Source organism: Lagopus leucura, unplaced genomic scaffold (assembly GCF_019238085.1).
Source record: "Lagopus leucura isolate 7727_CA_CO unplaced genomic scaffold, USGS_WTPT01 Super-Scaffold_73, whole genome shotgun sequence".
Classification (NCBI taxonomy): Eukaryota; Metazoa; Chordata; class Aves; order Galliformes; family Phasianidae; genus Lagopus; species Lagopus leucura.
In genome coordinates this window covers 48,165,608-48,192,755 of record NW_024962252.1, presented here as the reverse complement: position 1 = coordinate 48,192,755, position 27,148 = coordinate 48,165,608, and the positions used below count along the sequence as shown (strand labels likewise).

Sequence of the window (27,148 nt, the reverse complement as noted above, 5' to 3'; positions counted from 1 at the left end):
GGAAGACAAAGTTACCTGGAAATCCTGACTGTGGTTTCTATTACGAAATAACCTTTCTTTTAAAGAGAAAATGTTAAATGCTCTTGTTTGAGGAATTGTTTTCAGTAATGGCTTCAGAATGGATGTGTTTAAGTACTGTAGAAGGTAACTTAGCTTATTGACTTTTTTATTCTTGTAGATTGTATTATTTTCATGAGAGTGAGATTGTTAACATCTATTGTTCATTGCAGTTTATAATAGTATAACGTCATACTTTTCCCTAAACTAAGTATTCTGAACTGGTATAATTTAAATACAGTGGAGTGACATTTTATCTTGAGTTTTGACAAATGACAGTTTTATTTCAGTCTCAGTCGCTCAGACTGTTCCTTAAAGGCAACTGAATAATAGAGGAATGGAAGAGAGTTTCTTAAATCATTACATTTGTTTTTTTTCCTTTCTTTATTACCCTTTGTTGCTTCAGATGCTTGCTTGCGTAAGTAGTAGGACATGGTCAGAGTCCTGGAGTTCTGGTACTGTTCCCAGTGCTATGATATGTTGATAATTCTCTGTACCACCACCACCAAAGATCCAGTGTGTGCTTTGGCAAGCTGTACTATGCTGCAAATTCTAGGTCATTTTATAGAATTTATGAGTTTCAAATAGTTCAGCTAATTATACCAAAAAAAAAAAAAAAAAAAAAAGAAAATTACTTTCAGTACTGTGTAGCTCTCTAATGACATTTAAAAAAAATTTTTCTCATGTTATTCTTGTGTGCTGTGGAATTTGAATGGAGAAAAATACGGTTATTCTGTTTTTAAGGGAAACTTAAAGGCTAGCAGCTGTTGAGGTTTTATGGTGTCCATGAAGGAATAGAAAAAATTTGAAGCATGTTGTAATCAGTATTTTGAAATAGATTATTACAGTGATGTTTGTATGTATTAAATGTTCATGTAAGTCTGCATACATGTGGGCAAATGGATGATAGATTCTTCAGAGCAGGAGATTATATGTAATCATGCTGGCATCTCTTCATCAGCTGTCTCATGGAAAACCCATGATTGGAATTTTATTTTTTTTTTCAATCTTAGGGCCTTAAATTTAGTTTTAAATTGCAGCGTATAGGAAGGAAAGTATTATTGTGATGCAGGCCTCAGTTACTTAATCTGTTTTTCAGACAGAACTGTGTCCTGTCTGTACTGACGTTACTGCTGATAGACTCAGGTGCACCACCAGTAGAGCACTTGAAAAATAAATGGAGTCATGAAACACTTGGAGCAATCGCTTGATGTGATGGTACAAAGCACAGTGCCAGTGCCCTGTCTTTTCTCCTTTATGCAATTGGTGAATGTTGCTATATAATTGGTAGGTGAAGGTTTAAGTGACTTGCTTGTGGTTATATAGAAAGTCTGTGGCAGAGGGAGGGATGCAAACCATATCTCCTTAGATCAGAAGACATGGTTACATATACGTTTTTCCATGCTACTGCTGGTTTACGCAGTACTTAACCCCTTCCCCCACTACTGCTTTATGTTTCTGTGTTTTTTTGCTTTGTGTGTTTATCTGGAGTAGAAATAATGCAGGTTACTGTGGTTTATTGGGAAGTTGGCAAGTAGAATCTCTAGTTTGAGGATAAATACTAGAATTTAATACACTTTTTTAATATATATAATACTAGGAAAAAATGTTCCGAAATACCTTCGTACTGAAAAATCGTTTTCCAATTCTGACAATGAACTGATACTGCACAGAAATATAAAAAGTGGATATTCTTTAGTATAAGAAATATTCTTTTTTTTGTGACAAAAAAATACATGTGGATTTACTGGGATTCTTAAGAACATGTAGTGTTCAGTATAGGAAGCGCTCAGCTTTAATGTAGAAGTGTATATCAGGATCAGTAGTTTTAGTAATTTCATGAGGCATACAAAAACCTGAGTTTTAGACCCTTGTTGTTCATGGAAAAAAAAAAACAGGCTATCAGTAAAAGAAGAGATGACTGAGAGGGGACCTGATCCAGGTTTATAAATATTTGAGTGTGGGGGCCATAGTGGTGAGGCCAGTCTCTTTTCAGTGATGAGTGGAGACAGGACAAGGGGAAACGTCTGGAAACTGCAGCATAGGAAGTTTTGCATGAATGTGCACAAGAACTTCTTTACAGTGAGGTGACGGAGCACTGGAACAGGCTGCACAGGGAGGTGGTGGAGTCTCCTTCTCTGGAGATGTTCAAGACCTGCCTGGATGCCTACCTGTGCGACCTGCTGTAGGGAACCTGCTTTGGCAGGGGGGTTGGACTCGATGATCTCTGGAGGTCCCTTCCAACCCCTACAATTCTGTGATTCTGTGAAGAGGATTGCGTGGATGCTGCATTTATTATGTGAATAAGCTAGATCTGCACTTTTAGAATGACCTTCATATAAATGTGTACCACTTATGCTCATAAAGTTGGATGACTAAGGGAGGACGTTCTTAAATAAATTAATTTTGTTTTTCCTGGCAAAGTAAAGTTCAAAGGTTCCTGTCTCTTGGAGCTATAAAAACAAAAATAAGCCCCAAAGCAAAATAAACAAAAGGCACAAAATATGTTTTTTTTAATCTGCAGGTGGTTGAGTAAGCCTGGATTTATTTAAATAAAGTTACCATCTGAGAGGCATGGATGCAAGACATGCTTGACACCTTGATATATTTCCTATCTTCTTATTTTTCTTTTTTTATTTTAGTTCAGGCGTCGTAAAGATTGAAGTTCATCTTTCTCAGAAGCAGGATTCACAGTGTAGTGATACAGTTTAGTGTAAAGTTTCTGGGCAGTTACCCAATTTAATGAAGGGAAGCAAATTGGGAGGAGCAATCTGTGTGCATAGGATTTGAAAAAGGTGACATTTTGTTTCTACTGTTAAAAAGATCCAGACATCTGGATCATAGGAGCACTACTAGTGCTAGTGCTCATTTCTACAGTATCAATGTGAACACTTTTTCCTCCCTATTTCACTTCTTACTTATGTTTCTTGAGATAGCATATGTTTAGCAGACTTATGTTGTTTATATGTGCCTCTAATCTACCTGGGAACAGAGCAGACTGACATTTGACTGTTCCAAGTGCTAAAAAAATAACTCTTCCATGCCTCCAACAGAATTGAAGATCAATTTTTACTTTCATTGAAACTAACAGAATGGTAAATACACTAAAAAAATAAATTCTCAAATCTTTTTTATTTGGTAAAGAAGGTAAAATAATCTTTTTGCTTTCTTTGTTTAAATCTTTTGCAGGTAATCCTTTGAGCCATTTTTACAGTGGAAACCCAAATCTGTGAAGTTGATTATGGTAAAGGAAGATGGTTGACTTGTCTGTGCACTTCTGCTGTTCCACCATGAACACCCTGAGAGGCTGTTTTCAGTTTTAAAAACTGCTCTGATGTTTTAATTGGTTGCTGTATGTGTATATCTGTCTCCTGTTTTTTAGTCTGCGAGTACTCCACTATGCCATCAGATTTCAGGGGTTGTACTACTAATAATTTTCAAGTTGCAGCAGGTGTCTCTGGTAAGACTTCTTGACCAAATCAAAAGGCTCTTCAGCTGGAAGACTATAGGGCAGTCACAGGATATGGAAAAGCAGAGAGGAGCATAAATGTTTGTTAGTTTCATCAAACGCTATCACAGTTGTACTTGAGTAATGTCAGTGCAGGTCTCTCTGTTCCCTTTGGTATTGGGCTCGTCCTAATGTAAAACTGAAGCAAGGTGCATCAGTGCCTGTTTTAGCATGTAATACTGTTTGACCCATAGTTACAGTTTACTTGTAATACAGGTTCAGTGACATCAGCGTAGTTAGTATCTGAAAACTACTTTACTTAAAAAAAATGAAACTATTTTAATATTTTAAAACATTCTTGTGATGACTATCATATTGGCAAGCCTTTATATTTTTCTAATTCATGAACGACCCTCTCATTTTTGCTTTTTGTATAGCTAGAGTAAGTGAAATATTGGAGCTACTTTAGGACTTCAATTAAGAGTCATTATTAATCTCTATTTCATATACACTCTTGGTGTTAGGAGAAACATTGTCACTGAGTTGCCTGGGTTTGCATTTAAGAATGTCTAAATGGCATATGGTTAGAAGAATGTTTATCAAGCTTTTCTTGGCAAGAAGTTTATCTCTTTTTCCTTTGGAGGTCAATTTTCTTGCATCTGCTTTTATCCTAATCAGATTGGGATTACTGCACCTACACTTTTTCCAGGGTTGTAGCACATTCACTTGCCTTAGGATACTTAGCTTGTTGATTCAGAACTGTTTCTTTTGGGAATTATATCAGCATTGCGCACTGACTTCCTTTTAGTTCCAAGGTTCAATTTAAGGATTTGTATTTATCTGTTAAGTGCTGAATAGCTTTTGCTTTGTCTGCTGAAGTGGATAAGGGTTTATGGTGCAGTTCTCTGTAATACTCCATAGATTAGATAGTAAAGTATATGCTCTGTTCCTAGGCTTCTGTCCTTCGTACTGAAGTCTGTATCTATTAATCTGTAATGGCACCTGCAATGCACAAAATCAGGCTTGATCCTTATCTTAAATGAGCTATTTGATTTTATTGTACTTAGTTGTGAAAACAGTGGAGTGAAAAAATTGTGTTTGACATTTCTACCAGTGGTATTACTAATAATTACTGTGTGATTATTACATCTGTTTGAATGCTGCCTTTACAGGGTAGTCCTCTATGGTTTGGTTTGGCTTTGTATGTGATCCTGGTCTCCTTCCTTACTCCAGCCATGTGGAAATGAGTGCTTTTTTTTTTTTTTTTTTTTTTTTTTTTGTTAGTGACAACAGAACCTGTCTGCTACCAGTGAACAATTATTTTACTTTCTCTTGCTCTTTGTAATTTTACTTTTTTAATCTTTATTCACCTTTTAATGTTTTTAATTTCTGGCTTTAGGTTTCAGTGTTTGTTTGTTGCATTGTGTGAATGCTTCAGGCTTTAATTCTTTTTGTTCAGCCCTGTTTTCAACGCTAAGTGTTCTGCATATGGAACCTTTTCTCCTAACACAATCACTTACTTGGTGTGACATGTTTCTTCTAGGTGCATAATTTAATGCTTCAGTTTGCAGTAAATATTTTAAGTTGTGTGTGTAAGGTAGTTCTAGTGAATTTTTTTCGCCTTTTAAACTTTGTCTAGAGAGTGAGTAGCATAGTACTTTTGAAGGTAATTATTTAACTTTCTTGAAATTAATGTTAAATTCTAGATTCGTGGAATATATTTCATCTCCTGGTACCATTAACTTTGGATCAATCTAAAACACTCCAACAGCTGTACAGATTGAAGTTTAACTGATAAATTGGTTAGAGAACATAACTTTTTTAAAAATCTGGTGACTTTTGATATTGGATCAAATTTAACAACTATTGCTAATGGATTGTAAGTGAGATGCAAGGTACACAGTAACAAATATTTTCTTTCATTGATTTCTTTCAACTTTTTCATTGTTGTTATAGTAATTCTTAGTTCCTAGCAGCCTGATTTCAAACATGATGTTTCCTGAGAATTAACTGTAATTCATCTTTCAAGTGACCTGTAAAACATTCATGTCTAACCAGAAGTTGAAGGCGATGTCTGACTGAAAATAGTTTCAGTTGAAATGAGAAAAAAAAAAAAACATAACTTCTCTGAAAAATTTTTACTCAAATAATTAAGTTCTCATTAAAAATAAAATGGTGTAAGGGACCTGTTTAGGTAGGTACTTGAACATGAAAGAAAATCTTCGCGTTTATCTATTAGTCCTTGCCAATTATTTATGAGAACCTTTTCCCTGGCTCTTTACTATTTGTCCGTTTTAAAATTTAAACTTTTTGTGAACTGTGCTGTTGCCTTTATTTCTCTTGATACCGTTTTTCCTTATTTGGTGCAATTGGTTTGCAATTAGTAGTGATACGCATGCAGGCTAATTCTTCCAGAGATCTCCAGGCTACATATAACAAAAATAAGTATCAACAGATAAGGTAAATGAGGAAGATGAAGTTACATAAGAATTCCTCAATCAACAGTTGTTTTTTTGCTTTAAAAAAAAAAATTCTGAAAAGTTGCACAACAGCTTTTATGGTGTGCTATTACAGACGTGTCTGTGGTATTCCTTTTCCGTACCTGAAACAAACCTTCAACAGGCTTGACCACAACTTTACATACAACTTGTACAGAGCTATGATCGTGTGGTTTTAGATGTGTAGCTGTCGTACTTTAGGATGCAGTAAAGAATTAATCTGAATGAACAGGACCAAGTGGCTCCAGTAGTTCATCTTACAATAGTAACCTAAAATACTTAAAAATTAACTTCTTATTCAGAGTGTTCACTTGATTGTGACTGTCAGATGTTGAGTATTATTTGAAGACTAATAGCATTTTTCCAGTGTTCAAATGCTTCTGTAGGTAAAGATCGTATAAAATGTTCAGTTTAATTCTGAATTCAGGTTATTGTTTTTCTGTCTTGTGTGTATAACATCTTTGAAGAGATGTAGTCATAGTCACTCATATTGTAAAGCTGGAAGTCTTTTCTCTTAAAAGAGGGAGGAAGGAGTTACTTAGCAAGTTAAACAGAGTTGTGGAAAGAAAAGAACTAGTTTACTATTTTTATTTATGCTGCTCATCAGGTAAATAACTTCTTCAACAGATTCCAAGGAACTGTGCTTTTAGGTCTGTTGAATATAGTTTCACAAAGTTCAAAATCAATCTTACTGTATCTGTGTTTTCATGTAAATTATGGTAAAAAAATTAATACCTTTAAAAGGGAGTAGGTTGTTCAGTTCTGGTTTTCATTCCATAATTACTTTTAAGTTAGCTAGCTTAAGTGTTGCTTGGCTTCTTTGATGTAGCTTAGTTTGAGTCTGCAATCTTTACAGGTTTGTGGGAAGGCCAAGTAACCCATCTGTATTTTCTGCTGCTGTTAGCAGTATCTGACTACTTTTTTTTCCCCACCTTGTACGTAAAGGTTCAGCAGTATTGAGACGAAAGGGAAATTGCAAGAAAGTATTAACCTGATCGATTAATGAGCAGTTATAAAGTATTTTCTTCATCCTCATGTTTTCTGATATACCTCTGTCATTCTGCAGAACTACTGCCAAAATAGCAATGCTCTTGAACAGTGTGGCTGTCATGTCAGTGTTTGGAGATGCAGATTAGATATTCAAAATAGAAATGTTTGTAGATCAGTTTCTTACTTATATATATGACATATCTATTCAAATTGAAATGTGAAATGCCATAATTATCATGGACTGGTAATTTTGGGTGAGAGAGAAGGAATGTAACCTGTTAAACTTTGTATGTAACACTTGTTAGTTATGGCTTGAAGTTCAAACATACTTTTTGTCTATTACTAGGAAAATCAAGGGATTCCCGATCAGCCAGAATGGAATCTGAAATTGTACCAAAAATTACCAAAATGACAGTGTCTGGAAAGAAACAGTCGATGGGATTTGAAGTTCCATGGTAAGCTGAGCCCACTTATATCAAGGTGCATCAGTAGCTCTTCTTTCAGACTGATGCACCTGTAGCAAGCTTTCTTCTTCTTTTATTTCTATTTTTACAGCAGTTTTAGTGTCACTCTCCAGAACAAACCATTTCAGCTTCTTGTTTGACTCACAATTACTTTCAGAAGATGGTACCTCACGTTTTGAGTTCAACAAATCCTTTCACTATGAATAGTGTAGAGAGATATCAGCTATTCGGATTATTTAAACATCCGCTTCATAGAATACTGAACATTCTTAGGGTTCGTTTATTTTAAATTTAGTTTGCTAAGTGGAATTATGAAATCGATAAATCTTAACTGTAATTGCTTGTTCTTCAAAGGAAGTAATACATTTAAGAATAATTTATGGGGAAAATAATCACTTAAGACTAAATTGTCTTCCTCTGCAGCTTTTATTAACTTTAACAGGTGTTCAGGGTATAACTGTTGTAGAGAAGTCAGTCCTCCTTATGCTGAAATAATTTTGAGTAGTAATTCTAATTTTACCTTAACTTGGAACTGCTGGGGAGATGTCTCGTTAAGAGTGCAAAAACATGCTGAATCAGAGTCCACCTCCCTACAACAGTAGCCAGGACAGGTCAAGCATGTTACGAATATGTTCTATGAAATGTCACTCCATGTAGCATTCTGTGGCTCCTCCATCACCTGATTTTTCCTTTTGGATTGGCCTGGTTTCTAGTAACAATATTTAATGCAGTTTTTGTGTTTGGATATGCTTATTGTGATTTTGAATTCAATCTTATTATAGTCACATATTTTGTGCCAAGGAATAGCATGGTTATCCTCAGGAAAATAGTTCACAAGCATAAACAATGCCAACATCCCCACCTCAGCTGCAGTATTTGCAGTTCTGATCTGGAAAGCATTTTGAGGAGCAAGAAGATAACGTGGTATTTATTTTATAGTACCTTGAGCATGTTTGGTGTAACTGTGTAGAAAGTAATGGTTTTACCTAGTTTCCTAAGTGCATTTAATACACGGGTGTAAGGCTGATATCACTATATTCTTAAAACTGTTAATTGCCTTTGCTGAATGAAGTTGATGTATTTCAGCTACTTAGATACAATAAAATGTAAATTAAAAATTTCTGGGATTTCAAAATCCTCTTTCTGTGTTGTTTGAGATTTGCAATACATCAGAGGAAACATTTTTCTTCCTCTCACCTTTGCTGATTAGTGACTGTAATTGTCAACGGTTTACGGGCTGGTTCAGCACCTTTCTGTGACTAGCAGGGAGGAGGGATTTTGCAAAATCTGTGCCTCCGGAAAAGGGAACAGGGGACCCTAGAGTAATTAAAAACAGTGGCAACGATCTGAGGAGAAACAAACTAATTTACTAAATACAGTAAATACAGTAAATACAGTATCGGAATGCAAGATAACACACTATAATACAATGTAATTAGAATTGAAGCTAATAAATCAAATATAATGAGAGAGAGAATGTCCGAAAGGTGGATAGGCCTCACTGCAACACAGAGGTGAGATGTGCAGTCCAGTTGAGCAGCAGGGAGATGGGAGGAGAGCCAACGAAGAAAAGTGGATGAAAAAAAAACCCATCAGGTGACCTTGCCAGGAGTTCTATCTACTCACTGTGACCACAGAGTCCTCTGGGGAATGTAGTTCTCTTCTGGACAGGTACCCAGAACTTGAACGTTAACAGTTAAACTCCCAGTGCACTACATGATGTTATGATGTGGAATACTGAAAACCAAAAATCATGAAACCATGACAGTAATGACTGATTTGTATTAACTTAATGGAATCTTCATCTTTGGTGTTCCTATTTCACTGCTTAAATAGTTCTTCATAATAGTAAAATAACTTAATGAATAGTAATCATAAAGGAGTGAAAAAGATCTGCCACTTAATCTTTCAGTGGCTCGATGGGGATAGTAGTGATTGCATTTTTAGCTGTCATAAGATAATGGCTATATGAAGTGTTTATTAATAAGAATAAATACAGAATTTAGTGTCTCTTATTTAATGACTGCCCCACCTTCTGCATGTGTCTGCTTTGTAGGGAAGGATGAAGTAGGAACGTGTAGGCTCATGTGTAGGCTGAAGCACAGAATCACCCGGGTTGGAAGGGACCCCAAGGATCATGTAGTTCCAACCCCCCTGGAGAAATTCTTGGATAGGCTAATGGGGTGACTCAGTCTCAGAGGAAAAATAGTTGTCTCTGCGTGGTTCTCAGCTGCTCTGCTTCTCTTTAGGGACTCTGACAGTTTGTATTATGCTTCCTTCCATTATGGTGATATACTTTTTTTGTGACAGAAAATAAAACCTAATCTACTACTGATATCTTCAGGTTTAAATCTTTGGTACTGTGAAGATGTTTATTTACTTCACTTCACTTGATCAGCATTTCAGCAATGCTGCTAAATAAGAACAAGCGTCTTTTTCCCCACCCTTTTCAGAGGGTGGTAGGTACAGGCTGCTTGGAGGAGCTGTGGGTACCCCTTCTCTGCAGAGATTCAAAGACAGGTTGGATGGGGCCCCGGAAAGTCTAATCTGATGGTTGGCAGCCCTGCCTGTGGCAGAAGGGTTGGAACTGGGTGGGCTTTAAGGTCTCTTTCAACTCTAACCATTCTGTAGCCATTCTAACCATTCCTATAGAAATCATATGGATGTTAGACATTTACCTTTATGCTAGTATAAATAGGAATGGAGTGGTTTATTGAAGAATAGAAAGAGATTTTGAGAAGAACCAATCAACAAATATGGCATAAAGTCTGACAGAAATTGCAATGTTGTCTGCATGTTTTAGGAATCACGCTTGTAGGAACCTGTGATGACCTTCTTTGTTGTCTATGGACCACTGGAGCAGAGAGACATGCAGAACTGAGGGAGGTGGCCTTGACCATATGCTTTCTTCTCTACTTAGGACAGTGTAGCTTATTCTGCCTGATTCCTAACATATGGAGCCTCATTTCCATTTTCCTATAGTTTCTGTGTAAGGTCTATGCTAAATATATTGAAGTTACCTGAAGCACTAGTGTTGCCTTGCAAGCTTGTAACGACTTTGTAGCTTTTATGTGTCCACTTCTAAACTTGAAAAGCAAACCCTTTTCCCTGTCTCAACTCCTTAAGTATGAGAGTTTTTTTTTCTTACACATTTATCTCCTGGTTTTTTGATAATTTATTTAAAGATAAATTCTTGGGGAAAGCAATAGATTTATGCTTATTAATGCTTAAGAAGGATTTTAAAATTATTTTTCAGATTCTCTTTGTTACTTATGCACTAATAAATGTACTGCAGAGGGCTTATAATAATGCGTTTTTCTAAGTGCGTAGTTTGTATCTCTGACTGAAAGCACTCTATTAGAAATTGTTCATGGGAGTTTTGATAAACTTGAATTCTAAACCACGTGTGATGTTAGCCTTTGGAATTTGCACTTCATGCTCTCATTGCTAAATGTTTGTATGCTGTTGGTGCAGGCATCATTCCAAGGTGATTCTACGGTATGTTAGTTTTTGTTGTCAACTTTTATGGAATTTTAAAGATAATTCATGGGCCACGTTTTTAAAAACAGTGGTCTAGCATTAACAAAACTGACTATTTGAATAGCTACTCAGTCTTTATGATACCAATTTTGTTATGATGCATGACCTCGTAATAATAAATGAATGAATAATAAACCATTAAAGTGTGAATGGAGTCTTAGAAGGCATGAATTACTCTGAGCATTGATTGCTTTAGAAACTGTCTCTGGAAAATGGAGTTTGCTCACTTCTGACAAGCTGTTTTTCTGGTGCTTTAGCGAGATTAATTACTGGGCTTTCTCTTGTCAAATTGTGAAGGAAAGCAGAAAAAATTGTGAGCAAAAAAGGGTGATTATTTTAACCAGCCTGACCAATATTTTGTAATTAATAATTTTGAAAGGGGAAATAAATGTAGACATTCCTGTAATGACTCTGTGTACTCCGAAAGAGTCGGTTGTATAAAAATAGTTCATGAAGCATCCAGACTTGAAGAAAATAATACTTAAAAGCTAAATCTTCAGCAGGTAAACTTTCAGGTTCTTCTCTGAATGTCGGTAGTGTGAACCTCAATAAACACAGTTGTGTGAAGATGAGTGTCTTTTAGCATGTTTTATAACAGCATATGTTGTATTTCAGAATTTCTTGTTCCCAGAAAACAGTGATGTAACCATAACATTTTACTCAATTTAATCTTATGGTCTGTGTTGGCAAAGATAACATAGGAAGTGTCTCGCCTCTGGTTTCTACTAAATGTTGAACTTTGCCAGGCATTTGTCTTCTGATTGCTAAGAAAAAGCTGTGGTGAGAGCTTTGGACACCTGTGGCTGAACTGATGGAGATCAAGCCTGTATTTAACAAATTCTTATGCATAGTGCAAGCAAATGGTTAGGAATTGCTCTTCCTCCAAATAGAAATGGCAGATCTTCTGTTATCATAGATGTTTTCAGATTTCCAGAATGTGGTAGTATCTGAAACCTTTAGAAATCTAACTGGAGTAGTCTACTAACAGTTTCAAATTTTCAAATACTTTACCCCTGAAATAATAGCAAGGCTAGTGGCTAGAGTCATGTTTTACTCATTATTTCACTAGTATATTATCTAGTGCCTTTTCTTGAACCACCCAAATACATACTCGTTTTGGCATCCAAGAGTAGTGGTAGTCACACCAGAATGTACTTAATCATGAGAGAATAATTGTTTAATCTTGTCTTGATTCTTTGAGGAGCTGTAAGTGGTTTGAATTCTGCCATTCCACATTCATCATATTTTTGGAACTCGTACTGACATTGTCTTTGGCTTAAGGGAAAATCTGAGCTTCTGAGACTAGAAAATAAAATTATTACTTAATTAAGTAAGTAGAATTTAGAAATGTACTAATAAATTGTCTTTCAAAATATGTTTTTGTTTTTTAAAAAGCTTTTGAAAGCTATAGGATAGCATGTTTTTTGATCACGTTACTTCAAGTTTCATCTAAATGTTTTCTTTTCAATGTTTTTCATTTTTGAAAAATTGGTTTTGGAAGTAATGCAGACTGCAAAGAATACTGGATTGCTGAATGCAAAGGCTGTGTTTGTCTGCTGCTTCTTTCTAGAAATTCAAGTGTTAGGATGCTAAGAAAAAATAATGACACCAATGTGAAATACCGTATTTGTGTTGTACTATAACATCGTATTAGCAACCATCATAATGCTTCGTGTGAAAGTGATAGATGTTGAGCTCACACTGAATTGAACTTCATCATGGGGGGGGAAAAAAGATAAGAATGGTAATCTTGCTGGAAGGCACCTAACACAAATAAGTTTTAAATAGGTTAATATATGATTCAGGCCAAACTGGTCTGGTGTGCTTCGTATAATTAAGGTGTTTTTAAATACGTTGTTAGAATGTGTAGAAAACTTTGTCTTGCAATTCTGCAGTCCTATGAATTTTTTCTTTCTATCAACATGATTGTTTTTCAGTCAGTTTTAAGAAATTATCTCTGAAGAGAAATTAGAGAAAATAATTGTGCCATTCCGAAGTAGATTTTTCAGTTCAAACTTAATGTCCTATTAAGGAATTAAAAAAAAAAAAAAAAAAAAAAAAAAGCAAAAACAAATAAACAAGCATTTTGTTCAGACTGATAGAAATGCATTTTTCTTTTACCAGCAAAACAAAGCACAAATAACTCTAGTGCCTTCTTTTTTTTACGCAATAGCTCACTCCCTTTTCTATAACTGATGAGACATTAGTTTTTAGAGTTTAGGAAATTAAATGCTTCTTTTTATAAAGAATATTTGGCTTATCACTATACGGTGTTACATATTGGAGCTCATCTAAGCCCATAGTTGATGACATATTATGGCTAGTTTCCAGATATCATAAGATCAAAGGATCATAGAATTGTTTGGGTTGGAAGAGATCTTTAAGATTATCTAGTTCCAACCCTCCTGCTATAGGCAGTGACACCTCCCTCTAGACCAGGTTGCTCAGAGTCCCATCCAGCCTGGCCTTGAATACTTACAGGGACCTCTTTGATCAACCTGTTCCAGTGTCTCATCACCCTCACATTAAAAAAAATTTCTTCCTGATATCTAGTCTAAATCTACCCTCTTCCAGTTTAAAGCCGCTTCCCCTCATCCTGTTGCTTCATGCTCTTATAAAAAGTCTCTCCCCAGCTTTCCTGTAGGGCCCCTTCGGGTACTGGAAAACAGCTATAAGGTCCCCCTGGTGCCTTCTCTTCTCCTGGCTGAAGAGCCCTAGCCCTCCCAGCCTGTCCCTTTAGGGAAGATGCTCCACCCCTCTGATCATCTTTCTGGTCTTCCTCTGGACTTGCTCCAACTGCTGCATGTCCTTCTTCTGTTGGGGGCTCCAGAACTGTATGTAGTACTCCCGGTGGGGTCTCACAAGAACAGAGGACAAAATCACCTCCCTCAACTTGCTGGTCATGCTTCTCTTGATGCTACCCAGGATACTATTAGCTGCCTGGTTTGCAAACACACATTGCCAGCTCATGCTGAGTCTTCTGTCAGCTGACACCCTTAAATTCTTCTCTTTAGGGCTGCTCTCAAGCCGTTCTCCATTCTCCACCCACCCATATTTGTGCTTGGGATTGCCCTGGCCCAGTAGCAGAACCTTGTACTTGGCCTTGTTTAACTTCATGAGGTTGGCCTGGGCACACCTCTCAAGCCTGTCCAGGTCCTTCTGCATGGCATGCCTTCCCTTCAGTGTGTCAGCTGCATCACTGAGCTTGGTGTTCTCAGCAAGCATGCAGACGATGCCCTCGACCCCACTGTGCATGTCCCCTATAAAGATTTTAAGTAACACCAATCCTTGATAACAAATCAAAATAAAAAATGTCATGAATGTGTGACCAAGGGCAGTAAACTGATATTGTTTTCCTTTAAATAGTTCACAAAATTTTAATAGGATAACTTCATGTAAATAGACTTTCCAGAGAGTTGTGTATCTATTTTGCAGCAGCATAGATACTGTCCAACTCCTGCTACCTCCATGACATAAACCACGTGTGGTACTTAGCTTGTTGGAGAAAATGATAACTGTGTATCAAGTCTTGATGCACCATCCCAGCTTTAAGTTTTGGATTAGTAGCCAAGAAACAAGTATGCATATTTCTGCTTTGGGATCCTCACAATAAAGAGCAAGAACTTGGCTTTGGCCGTTATAAAAAAAGGTGTCAAAATAAATCATTCTGATATAGTCCTTGTAGCTAGACTCTGACTTAAAAAAGGGAGGGGTATAAAATGGCCGTCGTAGCTATGGCTATAATTAGAGGCTAAATTTCCATTCATTGTGAACGTTTACTAGGCTTAACAGTTTAGACTGTAATGCTTGAATTGCTTTGTCAAGTAGACTAGCTTGGTTGGACTATGTTGTTTCCTGAGAGGAAATGGAAAGGAACTAATACAATGCAAATACTCCTGTGAGTGCTGATACAGACAGAAAATGAGAAGTAACGTTGCTCTGAATTATAAAAAAAAAAAAAAAAAAAAAAAAAAGAGGTACTGTGACATGGGATTCTGAAGTACGATACCAAAATAATTTGAATTATAAACATTGAAAAGAGGAAAACTGAAGTTTCCTTCTTGCTGGTATATAAATGAGATATGGAGACTCTGGAAATATTCACTCTGGAAATGATGATAGTTGTATTAGCTTTTGGTAGTGCTTCTGAAAACCTGCTAGAATCGGTTCTACAGAAAGTAGCCTGCACCACAGTAGAACTGCACTGATTTCCAGTTTTCCAGGTGAAGAAGCCCTTTTTCCTTGTAGGAACAAACAAAAACCAAACTTTTTCAATATTGATCAATGTGACTTCACAGAATTTCAGGAGTTGGAAAAGACCTCAAAAGATCAAGTCCAACACCCCTCTAAAACAGGTTCTGTACAGTAGGTCATGCAAGTGGGCATCCAGGATGAATATCTCCATAAAAGGAGTCTCCGCAAGCACTCTGGACAATGTGTCCCAGTGCTCCATCACCCTTACTGTGAAGTTCTTCTGCATTTTTGTGTGGAATTTTCTGTGTTCAAGTTTTAAGCCATTGCTCCTTGTCCTATCAGTGTACACCACCGAGAAGAGCCTGGCCTCGTCCATTTGCCTCCCACCTCCCTTTAGATACTTAATCAACGTTAATCGGATACCCCCTCAGTCATCTTTTCCCCAGGCTGAACATACCCAGGTTACTCAGCCTTTCCTCATACAGGAGGTGTTCCAGGCCCTTTATTACATTTGTGGTCCTCTGCTGGATTCCTTCTAGAAGATAGCTGTCTTTTTTGAACTGGGGAGCCCAGATCTGGGCACAGTATTCTAAATGTGGCCTCACCAGGGCAGAGTAGAAGGGACGATAACCTCCCTCAAGCTACTGTGTGCTCTTTAATGCACCCTGTGATACCATTGGCCTTCTTGGCAACAAGAGAACACTACTGGCTCATTGGCAACCTGTTGTTCACCAGAACACCCACATCCTTCTCTGCAGAGCTCCTCTCTGGCACGTTATCTCCTAACCCAGGCTGATGCATGCGGTTATTCTTTGCCAAATGCAAGACTCCATACTTGCACTTGTTAAACCTCATCAGGTTCTTTCCTGCCCAACACTCCAGTCTGTCCAGGTCTTGTTGAATGGTTGTACAGCCTTCTGGTGTGTCAGTCATTCCTCTCAGCTTTGTATCATCAGCAAACTTGCTGAGGGTGGACTCTACCCTTCATCAGGTCAGTGATAAGGGTATTAAAAAAAAGATGCTGACTTACCTGTTGTGATTTTGTGGAAACGTTGCACCTTAAATTGCAGCTCAGATATGCTTTATTTCTAGTCTTTCTATATTTTGCTAATCTTCTCACAATGGAATATCACTCCATTCAGCTGTACTCGTTACTGTAAGTGAAAGCTATTTTAGGATGTCTCAAAGCTCATTTAGGTAGCAGTCTCACTGCAGAGAAGGACAGTCTCTGTTGTAGTCCTTTCCCTCCATGTTAAAAGAAGTGGCTGTGAGAAGCTTTTGTTTATCAGAGTTTCATGAGTTTTGCAAGATTATTTATTTTGCTTTTGTGTATAGTACTTATCTGAAGAGATGTGAAGAGCTGGTATTGTGAAGTTTGTATCCAGTTGCTTATTACTTCCACCTTAATGGACTTGTTGCGACTTACTATATAGTATTTTTCTGAGACTTATATAAGGAAGGGAAGATTATTTTTCTCCTATATTTCTTTAATTTCTTGGACATTTGCATTCCCTGTGTTTTCTTTTTTTTTTTTCCTCATATAGTATGATTACTGAAGAAAATGGCCATGTTAACACACCTCAGAAAGGACTGCCAGTTGAAGAAGCCAGTGTAACTCCTGGGGTTCTTGAGGCAGTATCAAAACCTGCTCTTTCACCCCAAGTAGTGCAGGTTTCAGAAGAGCAGAATACCATGCCTACTCCAGTAAAAAAAACAAGCAAGACAAAACCACAAATAGATGTGAAAGCGGAATTGGAGAAGAGACAAGGAGGAAAACAACTGCTTAATTTGGTGGTAATAGGTAATAATGTTACGTTAAAGGTATAGAGGTTAAAAACTCTGTTGGTTGAATCGGGAAGTGATAAAAAATGAAATTGTCATCTCTTTATCATCATACGCTGTTTTCAGTTGTATCTGCTTGACCACTGCCATTGGGCGAAAGTACATTCAGACTTCCTTGGCTAAACCATGAGGTTGAGTTAACTTGCATTTGACAGACTAGTAAGATCTACTTTTGTTTTGTTCTTGGTAGTGTTTTCTTTTTAGTACTAATATGGAAATACTAGTTGGCTGTCAACGTAAAGTACTGGTTTCAGTATAGTGTCTGCCAGTACTGCTAAAATCCTGTGGATTGCATGAACGTTAGTGTATGTGATTTTCATATATTTTTGTCTGTTTCATGTTGTACTATGTTTAAAATTTGTAAATCAGTAAAACTGCTGTGTTTTTCTTCCATAGGACATGTTGATGCAGGTAAAAGTACTTTAATGGGTCACCTACTCTACCTCTTGGGAAATGTGAACAAAAGAACTATGCACAAATATGAACAGGAGTCTAAGAAGGCTGGCAAAGCTTCATTTGCATATGCGTGGGTCTTGGATGAAACTGGGGAAGAAAGAGAAAGGTAGAGATATCAATTTAATGGGAAATTAATAACATTTTTCTGAAAGTGCAACGTTTGTTAGGAGATCTACTAATAAGGCTTTAATAGAAGCATTCTAAATGCTTACAGGTATTTCCTCAGCGCTTATAAGTAAATATTTTGCTTTGTTGAAGTACATATCAAGAGAGAATTAATATACTGGTTTGATTTCAAAAATGTGAACGAGAAGTTCAGTGTTTCTTCACATCTATCTATGCGAAGGATTGTAGAGTGGGACCAAAATGTACAATGCTGAAAGCCAGTTTTCTTTAAAGCTGTCTTTCTGGTTTATTACTGCAAATTTTCTCTCAACTTGGTTATTGTTGTGTGGGAAAACTCTAGGTTAAATTGTTTGTATGAAAGGGAATCAGAACAGTAAACTAAGCACTAAAATGTTGGTTCACACCTGACTTACATTACATTGACTATCAAGGTGATCCTAAAAAATATATATGTTTACTTTACAGAAATTTAAAATTAAATTCTACCATATTAAAAAAGTATGTAATGGGGAAGCAGTGAAGCTAATTAAAACATATATATATGACCTTCAAGAAAACTGAATAGAAAGTGACATGATATATTATGTTCAAAAAAATAAAGAACTTTCCTGTGTGTGTGTCTATATCTATCTATCAATCTAGCTATAGATACGTAGGTTGCTCCCAAAGTAATGCCTCATTTATTTCCATGTAAATGATTGCAGATGCAAATTTAATAGAACAGATTTTCAGCTACAAAACAGTTTTTCAACATAGTAACCACCATTAGCTATACTTTTTTGCCAGTGATGAACAAGAGCCCGTGTGCTGCGCTTGTAAAGATCTACACCAGTGGAGGTGGCCCACTATTTCACCCTTTCTTTGATTGAGTAATTCACATTACTACTCTCTGGACTGCTATTTTGACTGTAGCTTGTAGTAGGGACAGTGTGTCTTGCCACTTGCAATGGTGTGATTCAGAAAGTTTTCACCTTGAGCCTGGTGTTTGTTGTAGGTACTGACAAACTTGCATATGGTGTTCTTTGTTTCCATGCACACATTCATGGCACCCATCTGACACAAGCTTTATGACTTTTCAGTGTCAGCACCGTCATTTCCAAAGCACTGAAACTGATACTCAGTTCTTTTCAGCTCTGTACACAGTCCTCTGGTTGTCATCTGTTCTGGATGAGCTGATTGAGTCACTCTTCATTTTGTGGTGTGACAGCTGCGCATGACTATCACACATAGGATATGGTTTGTCTTTCACACTGTTGTTGCTGCCTCTGCCACCTCACTGTGCTCACATCCACTCTTTCTTTTCTTTCGGTGTTCAGCAAGCATCAATGAATGTCAGTGCCATTTTTTCTCTCTGGAGGAATTCAGGGACACCCCTTTGCTTCATATGCACTTCCATGTCAGATGCCATTCTGTCATACTGCTCCTTTGCTGCCGTGTGTCACACAGCAACAACATGTAATGGATTGTTGGTGGGAAGGTACAGTGTTTTACTGCCATGCTGCCAACATCTGTCTCTGACTTTGTGGATCAGTGGAATAACATAGGAGGCATTACTTTTGGAACAACCCTCATGTTTTCCTTTTAATCATTCATTCATTGTTCTACAGCATATAACTTCCTCTGGTTGCAAAGATAAATGTAACAGAATAAACTGCTGCTGTAGAACATCAGTTAGACTGGTGGCTGTAGTGTGTTTACCTTTGTTTTAAAGGCAGATACACATCTGCAGCCACTCTGTATATAACTAAACTTTTGCATATGCATCTCCTTTCAGTTATGAAATGAACGTAGAAACCTGAGTAGGAGTGGGAACAGGGAACTGGGGGAGAATATCCAGTAGCAACTGAACATGATTTTCAGAAGAAGCCTGATGTTTGGGTTTCTAATCTGTATAGTATTGGTAGTGTTGTTGTAATATTCGTCAAAGTATGTAAAAGAGGAAAAGCTGATGGGGAGAAAATTTTAATGCTTGTAGATGTAACTGGATTAGAACAGTAATTATTTTCACTGCTTTGTAAAAGAAAAATTAGCAAGTTAGCTATAGTATGAATATAAGCTACTTGTGGTGCAGTGTGGTTAAGATGATAAACTAGAAATATGGTCAGGTATTTATTACCTATGAAATGTAAGATGTTAACAGCAATTAAACTCTCAAGGAAAAAAATCGTTATGAGCCCTAAACTTGCATCCCTGGTTCTGTTTTTTTTTTTTTATTTTATTTTTTCCACTTTCTAACTTTTATTCACATAGGTACCAGACATTTCTTCAGAAGATAAATTGTCATTATTAAGGGAAAATGTCTCTAAACTGGTATTTTTGCTTGATTTTTGTTTCTTAATGATTAGACTTACATAAAGATAGCTCTAGAGTCTGCTTTTCCAGCAAGCAAATTTCTTTCAATTTTTTGATGCAGAGTGAATCAAATGAAATTTATTACTTGTATAATTTCATGATTGTGCTTATAATAGCTTACTTTATACTGTGCGAAGCTTTCCAAACAGTTTTAACAATCTGTTCCACATACGTCTCGTTTAAGGGGAGTAACAATGGATGTGGGTATGACCAAGTTTGAGACGAAGACTAAAGTAATTACTCTGATGGATGCTCCAGGCCACAAAGACTTTATTCCAAATATGATCACAGGAGCTGCACAGGTAGAGATGGTTTAAAATGTCTTTTCCAATAGCATTATTTATAACTTTAAAATTAAATTCGCTTTCTTCTTATAAAAACTAACATGAAACGGAATCATTGATGGTGCTAAAATAGCTTACAAGTTTTCTAGACTTTAGATGGAATATATTTGTTTTAATGTTAAAGGCAGCTTTTTTTTTTTGTAATTAACTTTTTGGAAGTGTGTTATTAGGGAAGTAGATTGAATACTGAGCTGCAGTTAGATGGAATCAGTTTTTCAAATGTGTCATTTATCTACTCAAGAATCTCTGTGAACGTAGTTTTGTAGGTAAAGATTTTTAAGTGGTTTTGAGCTTAAAGAAGAAGTTTAGGCCAGCAAAAGGCATTCATGTGTTTAATACATTTCATAATGTACGATTAAGCACAGATAAGAGTTCATGTGCAGCATGTCTGTTTTATTCAGTGGAAGCTTTGTGTAGACTGCGTGACTGTGGTTTTGGGAGCAGTAGGTCAAATCCAAAAGCAGTGGGTGCTATCACTGAATTTGGTATTATACCTCCGATTCTCACGGAGGCTAGTTGGTTAATTTATGATAGTTAAATAGGGGAGAATGGTACGTTGTTAAATGCAATAAAATATGTGATTTTTTTTCCCACTTGAAAATGCAAGTTTTTTTAATTGTAGGACTGATTCCTTGAATTACAAGAGTTTAAGTGTTGTGACACATACTGTGTAGAGGTTTGTGTTTTGTGTATTGCATTATTACGACCTGAAATATGAGTTTTATTTTATTATCTCAGTAAGGAAAGGTACTGTTACTATGGTTTTATAGAGAGAATAACTGCTGTAGGAAAGCTGTTCCAAATCATGTTCTAGCTCTGTAGCAGAGGCTGGGTAAGAATTCGGGGATTGTGACTCAGTGGTTAGGTTACAGGACAGGCAAAGTTCTCAAAGTGTGGTGTAGGGCATGTGTAGTTACTTATACCGCGAGAAGTACACTGCAGAAAGATCAGGATTTTTGAAACCAGAATTAGTTCTTTAGTTTTAGATCATTAGAAAATGTTGACTCAACCACACTATTTTCTTTCCAATTTTGATTTAAAGTGCTTTGTCATCTTTGAAAAAAAGTAATGCAAACACAAAGTGTTAGGATACAACTTGCAGACCTACCAGGGGTTGCCTTAGTTGAGCAGAAGACAAGGCTTGCCAACTAAGGCTTGATGCGCTTCTGTGTTCCCTCAGGACTCACTCAGGACCTCCCTCAGGGCAATTGTATTCTGAAGCCTATCAGGAAATCACTGAAACTACAAGCTTTTGATGCCCAGGTAGCCTTAGCAGAGAAGAAATGGGTTGAAGAAAGCAAGTATGGCCCTGATGCCTTCACATCAGGGGAAATTTTGTTAGTGGGAATCTCCAACTGCTGTTGCACAAAATGCAAATGAGCCTTATCAGAGCCAGGATCTGGCCTTAAATACATAGTTAATTCACTTAAGTTCTCAGGCCATTTTTTTTCTGTGTAACTTTAAAACAAACAAACATTTTTCTGTAGGGAGACATCTACCACAATACACTTCTGGGGCTCCAAGCAATGGGGAAATTCATCCCCCTCTCCCTTTTGTCATACTCATGCATGCACAAGCCTCCCTATGTGAGATGTGGGGAATTTGCATCTGGATCAGTGGGAGAGGTATTTTGGACAAGGGCTTTGTTTTCTCTCCCGCTATCCTGAAGCTTACATATGTAAAGAATATGAGAAAGCACGTCTTTTCTCTCTTTCCATAACTCTAACTGGCTGTTACTTCCAAAAGAAGAGAAAGTTGTTTTTTGATTGCTTTCATTATCTGATTTTTTTAATAGGCATGTTATATAGCAACATGTAAGGTTGACAGCTAAATCTGTCCTTTCTCCTTGTGTGCTGTTTTTTCTACAGTGCTGTAGGCTGCAGTAACTATTTGTCTTTAATGTCATGGCAGAGCGTTTGCCTAGATAATAAAATATGTGGTGGATTACTTGGTCTTCCAGTTTCTGAGTCTGGCATGCTCCTTTGTGCTGAATAGATTGTGAAACATCAACATGCAACATGCAGCAGTTGTCTCTGGTTGAATAATACTTTCATTAGTTGAGGTCCATTCAACAAAGTGGGTGCTTTGAAGAAGACAGGTTCCTCAGGCAAGTGTTGGCTTGTGTTTAACATAAAACAACAGTGAATGACATGAGGTGAAGCAATGCCATGGTATGTCAGTGAAATGGGCATGAAGCAGATAAAATAAACAGTTCCAGTTGCATTTGAAGCACATTCCTTCTCTGTAAAGTGCAATTGTGTGGGCTGTTGCTGATGAAAGTGTTTAGTCAGATTATTACTATCTCATAAACAGTTTCAATTGTTTGGGATATTTTTTGCTTTTGTTTTTATAATCCAGGCCGATGTGGCTATTTTGGTTGTGGATGCCAGCAGAGGAGAATTTGAAGCAGGATTTGAGACAGGTGGACAAACTCGAGAACATGGATTATTAGTGCGCTCTCTTGGAGTCACGCAGCTAGCTGTTGCAGTCAATAAAATGGACCAGGTACTTGCTTAACTTTCTCAGTTAAATGAAGGGGTTTCACCTAGGACTGTGGATCATGAATTTAGGGATCAATATTATGAAACTAATAATGAAATTGCTGTTTTCTTTCTTTGATTTTCAGCCCTTAGTCTTTTATTTAGGCTATACACCAATTTTCTGTTTGAGTATATTTTCAAAGCACACTAGAAAGATAGTATTTAAATTTAAAATGAATAGAGGTGTGAAAATTTGGACTAAGGTGCTAATCCAGTGGCATCTGTAAGGGCACCTTGGTGGTCAGTCAAGTCAAGTCCAAGAGCTTTATTTAAATCTGTAAAGTGTGTTACTTGCTGTGTTTTTTAGATTGTTGCTGTGATATATGATCTTCATGAATCTAAATTTTGTGTGAACATTTGAAAAAAAAAGGAAAGCAGAAAAAGGAAGAATTAGATGCTGTTCAAGGACTAATCAAACTAGAACCGCATGCAAATTTGTGTTGACTGTTGTCACTATTTGTTAATGTGTTTGTTTGCTCTTACGTATTCAACTATTAACCCGCCTGGAAATTTTGTATTTACAGCATCTGCAAGTGCTGTGTGAGAAGCCCAATTGGTACTACAGACTTAACGACATGCAACTGTTGTTTAAGGTGTTAGAAATCTACAATTTACTATCACAATCTGTTTCTATTTTAGGTCAATTGGCAACAAGAAAGATTCCAGGAAATTACCAGTAAGCTTGGCCAGTTTCTTAAACAAGCTGGCTTTAAGGTAACATAGACTTCTGAGATCTTCATTGCTTTGTTCAGGCGTTTGGGTAGGATGAGTGGTTGTTGTGGTCAGGTTATTTTGTATCACTTTTTTGCTGGTCATATGTGCATGTATTATTGCACATTCCTTTTCTTACTACTAGAGTGTTCTCTGACCCTTTTGTAAGGTTAATCAGTTTTTTTTAATACTCTTTCTGTCATCATCTTTTCTTAGGTCTGTTGAATCTTTGGGGGCACTCGCATTGTAGTCTCTTGGAATTGTTTTCTAAAAGCAGAGTAGATGAGGGATTGCTGAAATGTTCAGTGTTATATGAATTACAGTAGATGATTTTGTATTGGAGCAGGTCTTGGCAAGGATTATGAACTAAAAGAACACTCTATTTGCCATTTTCAATTCTATTTCTACCATTTCCTCAGTTCAAACTGCTATCTATTTGAACTGGTTGCAGCCTTCCTGAAATCGTTATGCGTAGAACAGCAGCTCAGACTAAAGCATGCCTGTCTGATATGAAGTTGGAGTTTGTTATCTGAAATCAGTTTCTAGTTGTTAATGTTATCTTAACTCCTTGCTGGAGCACTGTGACTAGGAAAGATAAACAGAAAGGAAATGGATTCACCAAGTAACCTGTCTTTATGGGATATACAAAGTAAAGCTTAGAGGTATAATATTGAAAAATGCATCCTTTGCTTTTGCTAGAAGGGGCTTTTAACAATGTCTGATTAACTACTGTTTATTTTCATAATCAGGAATGTGATGTGGCTTATATTCCAACAAGTGGTCTTGGTGGTGAAAATTTAGTCACGAGAAGTCAGTCAAGTGACCTCACAAAATGGTATCAAGGGAAGTGTTTGTTAGAGCAAATTGGTGAGTGCAGTTTTTCTCATTTAGAAACAAATATGGCTTAGTCATGTGCTTGTCAAAATATTTATTTTGGGGAAGATGTGAGACAAAGTCTTTGGAATACAATATGGTTGATTAATTTCCAAGTGAGAAGTTGTTGAGAGAGTTTTTTAAATACAGATATTCTAAAAGGTCTTACCAATTTTTTTGCAGATTCTTTCAAGCCACCGCAAAGATCAGTGGACAAACCGTTCAGATTGTGTGTTGCTGATGTTTTTAAAGGTTGGTTATTTTTCTAATGTTTTCACCAGAATGACACCATTATTTAAAACTAGTGTTGAAAAGAGATGTAAAAGTAGGTGTTAAAATAGGAGCTTTATGTCTATCAGTGGATTTGAACAGGAATAGTAATGTAAGTACTGTTCTTTTTGGAATTTTCATCATCACTGAAGGAGAAACCTATTGGAAAAAAATTGAGGAAGAATCTAGGTGACTTCCTAACTAGTTATGTAATGAGTTGATGGTTCTGTGTGACAGTATCTGGGAGCCTTTCTTTTCCAAACAGAGTTTTGTTCCCTAGAGTACTGCTTCTCTGTCTTTGCAAGTACAATTTCTAAGCCTTTTATTTTTCAGTCCTAGATTTAATTTAAATTTAAAAAAATAAAAAAAAGTGTGACTTGTTTCTTTTATGTTAATTTTTTTTTATTTTATATAAAGCCTGGGGAGGGAGTAGAAGAAAGGGGTGGCTTGGTGAAGCTTTGTAGCCAGCCAAGGATAAACTGAGAGGCTCCAAGCTGCTCATTAGCACTACAATAAATATGGACAGCCAGTAACTATAACCAGTTTTTGTTGCCATGGCCTGAAGAAAATGGAATGCTCTGAGCAGCTAAGATTTTTGTGATAAACTTAATTTTTTCAGAGTTAAATATATTTACATTTAGAAATAATTTAGAAAATGTATTAAAAATAAGATATATAACATATCTAATTTGAAACTCTGAGCAGGTTCCTTCAGAAATGTTGCAAACCAAATGGCAGCATGAAAAAATCTTTTAAATCACATATTATTTAGTTCAGTATTTTAAAAGAAATTTGAATTTAGGTATAGGTTGTTTGTAGGGGAAATATGAACAAACCAGGTTGAAATACTGGCTGTAATTGGAAAAACCTACTCTGAGGCGTTCTGATTTAGGTCTTTGAGAAAATACTACTTGTTACGAATGCCCTGGGATAGCCTACTTAGCATGCTGAAGCCGTAATACTAAATATTGAAACACTGCATGAGAATTTGCCCTGGTGCCTTACCACAGATTTTATATTTAAGGTTTTCAATATAGTTACATTCAATTTGTGAGCTGTGGAAAGTTTTTTGGAATTTTTGATTGAGATCTTTCAAAATAATATATTTTGTTGCAATAATCATTTTTGTGTTGAGTGATGTTTCACTAAATGAACAATTTAGATTAAATCTGCTCTCTGGAAGAGAGATTTATTTTTGTTAAAGTAAGCAAACCAGCAATGGTTTTGGAAATAAACTCAATTTACAAATACAGGGTTCATTTATGAACGTGGCCTTTTAGGTGCTTTTTAGGTTGTGGGTTTTTTCTTTTTTTTAAACATGTGATATCAGAACTTAATTAACTTGGATGCCATTAGAGGAAGTAACTGCAGACACCACTGCAGAAGCAACAGTTATTCTCAGCTCTATTCCAACGTGCATGCATATGCAGGAGAAGCAGTCCTGCTTCTCCTGCACTTTGAACTGAGCAGAACTGTGTAAGAAGTGAGAGCGCTGAGTTCACTCTTCTGCAGCTTGGAAATCCCCTTTCTTTATTGAGGCTGTAATGCGTGTGTTTCATCTACCTCAGCCTGGTTTTACTGACCTCCATAGACCTCCTAATGTTTTCTCCAGGCAAGCTATCTCCTGACAAGAGCTGTCTGAAAACACATTTGCCTTCACTGCAACATCAGTCCTCACTGAGCTCATTATAGGGTATGACTTGATCTGACTTGAGAAAAGCGTTGATTGCCAAGAGGCCTAATCCTTTGAATGGCAGAACCTAACTAGCATGATGTGCAGAAATCAAGCCCTTTTTTATGGCCCAATTCTGTCCGCTACTATGCATTTTTGTACTTGCACTGATCTCATGGGGAAGTGAAGGAATTGGGCACTTTTCAAAAAGAAGTCAGCATGCACGAGGCTTCAAACAGCATACTGGCCTACCAAGGCAGAGCAGGTGATGTAATGAGAGAGTTGTTTTTTGATTCTGCTTGGAGATAGCTGGGAACCAGGAACCAGTTCATGATTGTGATTGTCTGCATGTGCTTACTGAGCTAGCTTTAGGTTCTTTTTGGCACAGTGTTGAGATAGCTTCTGTACCATAATATGTGGATGCTTTTCTAACAGCTATCTACTTCTCCAAGTTTCTATTCTTTTGACATCCTATGTCATCTGTTAACTGACTGTGTCCATCTTGTTTGCCAGAATGAGTAGAAGGGAGATCAGCTCACAGACATACTGGTAATAGTTTTCCAGCTAGCTGGATGGAAACATTCATCAATAACAGTTATGAATGCAAAATGAAGTATTGGAGGTGTAAGACTCAAGACTAACGTGGTAGAAAAAATATTAATATGTTTGCTGATTACTGCCTTCTAATATTCACCAAAATATATATATTTGTTGTTTGTGTTGTCTATGTAGAATCACTTCAGATGATTCTTTTGAAATATATCCATAAGC

General features: G+C 36.7%; 1 protein-coding gene across 3 annotated transcripts in view; it reads left to right on the top strand.

Moving 5' to 3' along the window:
• Positions 1-27,148, top strand: part of HBS1L (HBS1 like translational GTPase) — a 64,451-nt gene that overhangs the window by 29,102 nt on the left and 8,201 nt on the right. For 2 of the 3 annotated variants that reach the window (XM_042888826.1, XM_042888809.1), the window contains 8 exons: positions 7,340-7,448; positions 16,736-16,992; positions 17,430-17,595; positions 20,152-20,269; positions 22,670-22,816; positions 23,491-23,565; positions 24,312-24,429; positions 24,619-24,687. In XM_042888826.1, coding sequence (XP_042744760.1) covers positions 7,340-7,448; positions 16,736-16,992; positions 17,430-17,595; positions 20,152-20,269; positions 22,670-22,816; positions 23,491-23,565; positions 24,312-24,429; positions 24,619-24,687 — 1,059 coding nt within the window. Of the gene's footprint in view, positions 1-3,271; positions 3,302-7,339; positions 7,449-16,735; positions 16,993-17,429; positions 17,596-20,151; positions 20,270-22,669; positions 22,817-23,490; positions 23,566-24,311; positions 24,430-24,618; positions 24,688-27,148 lie in introns of those variants that run through there. The other variant, XM_042888816.1, reaches the window with a different exon arrangement.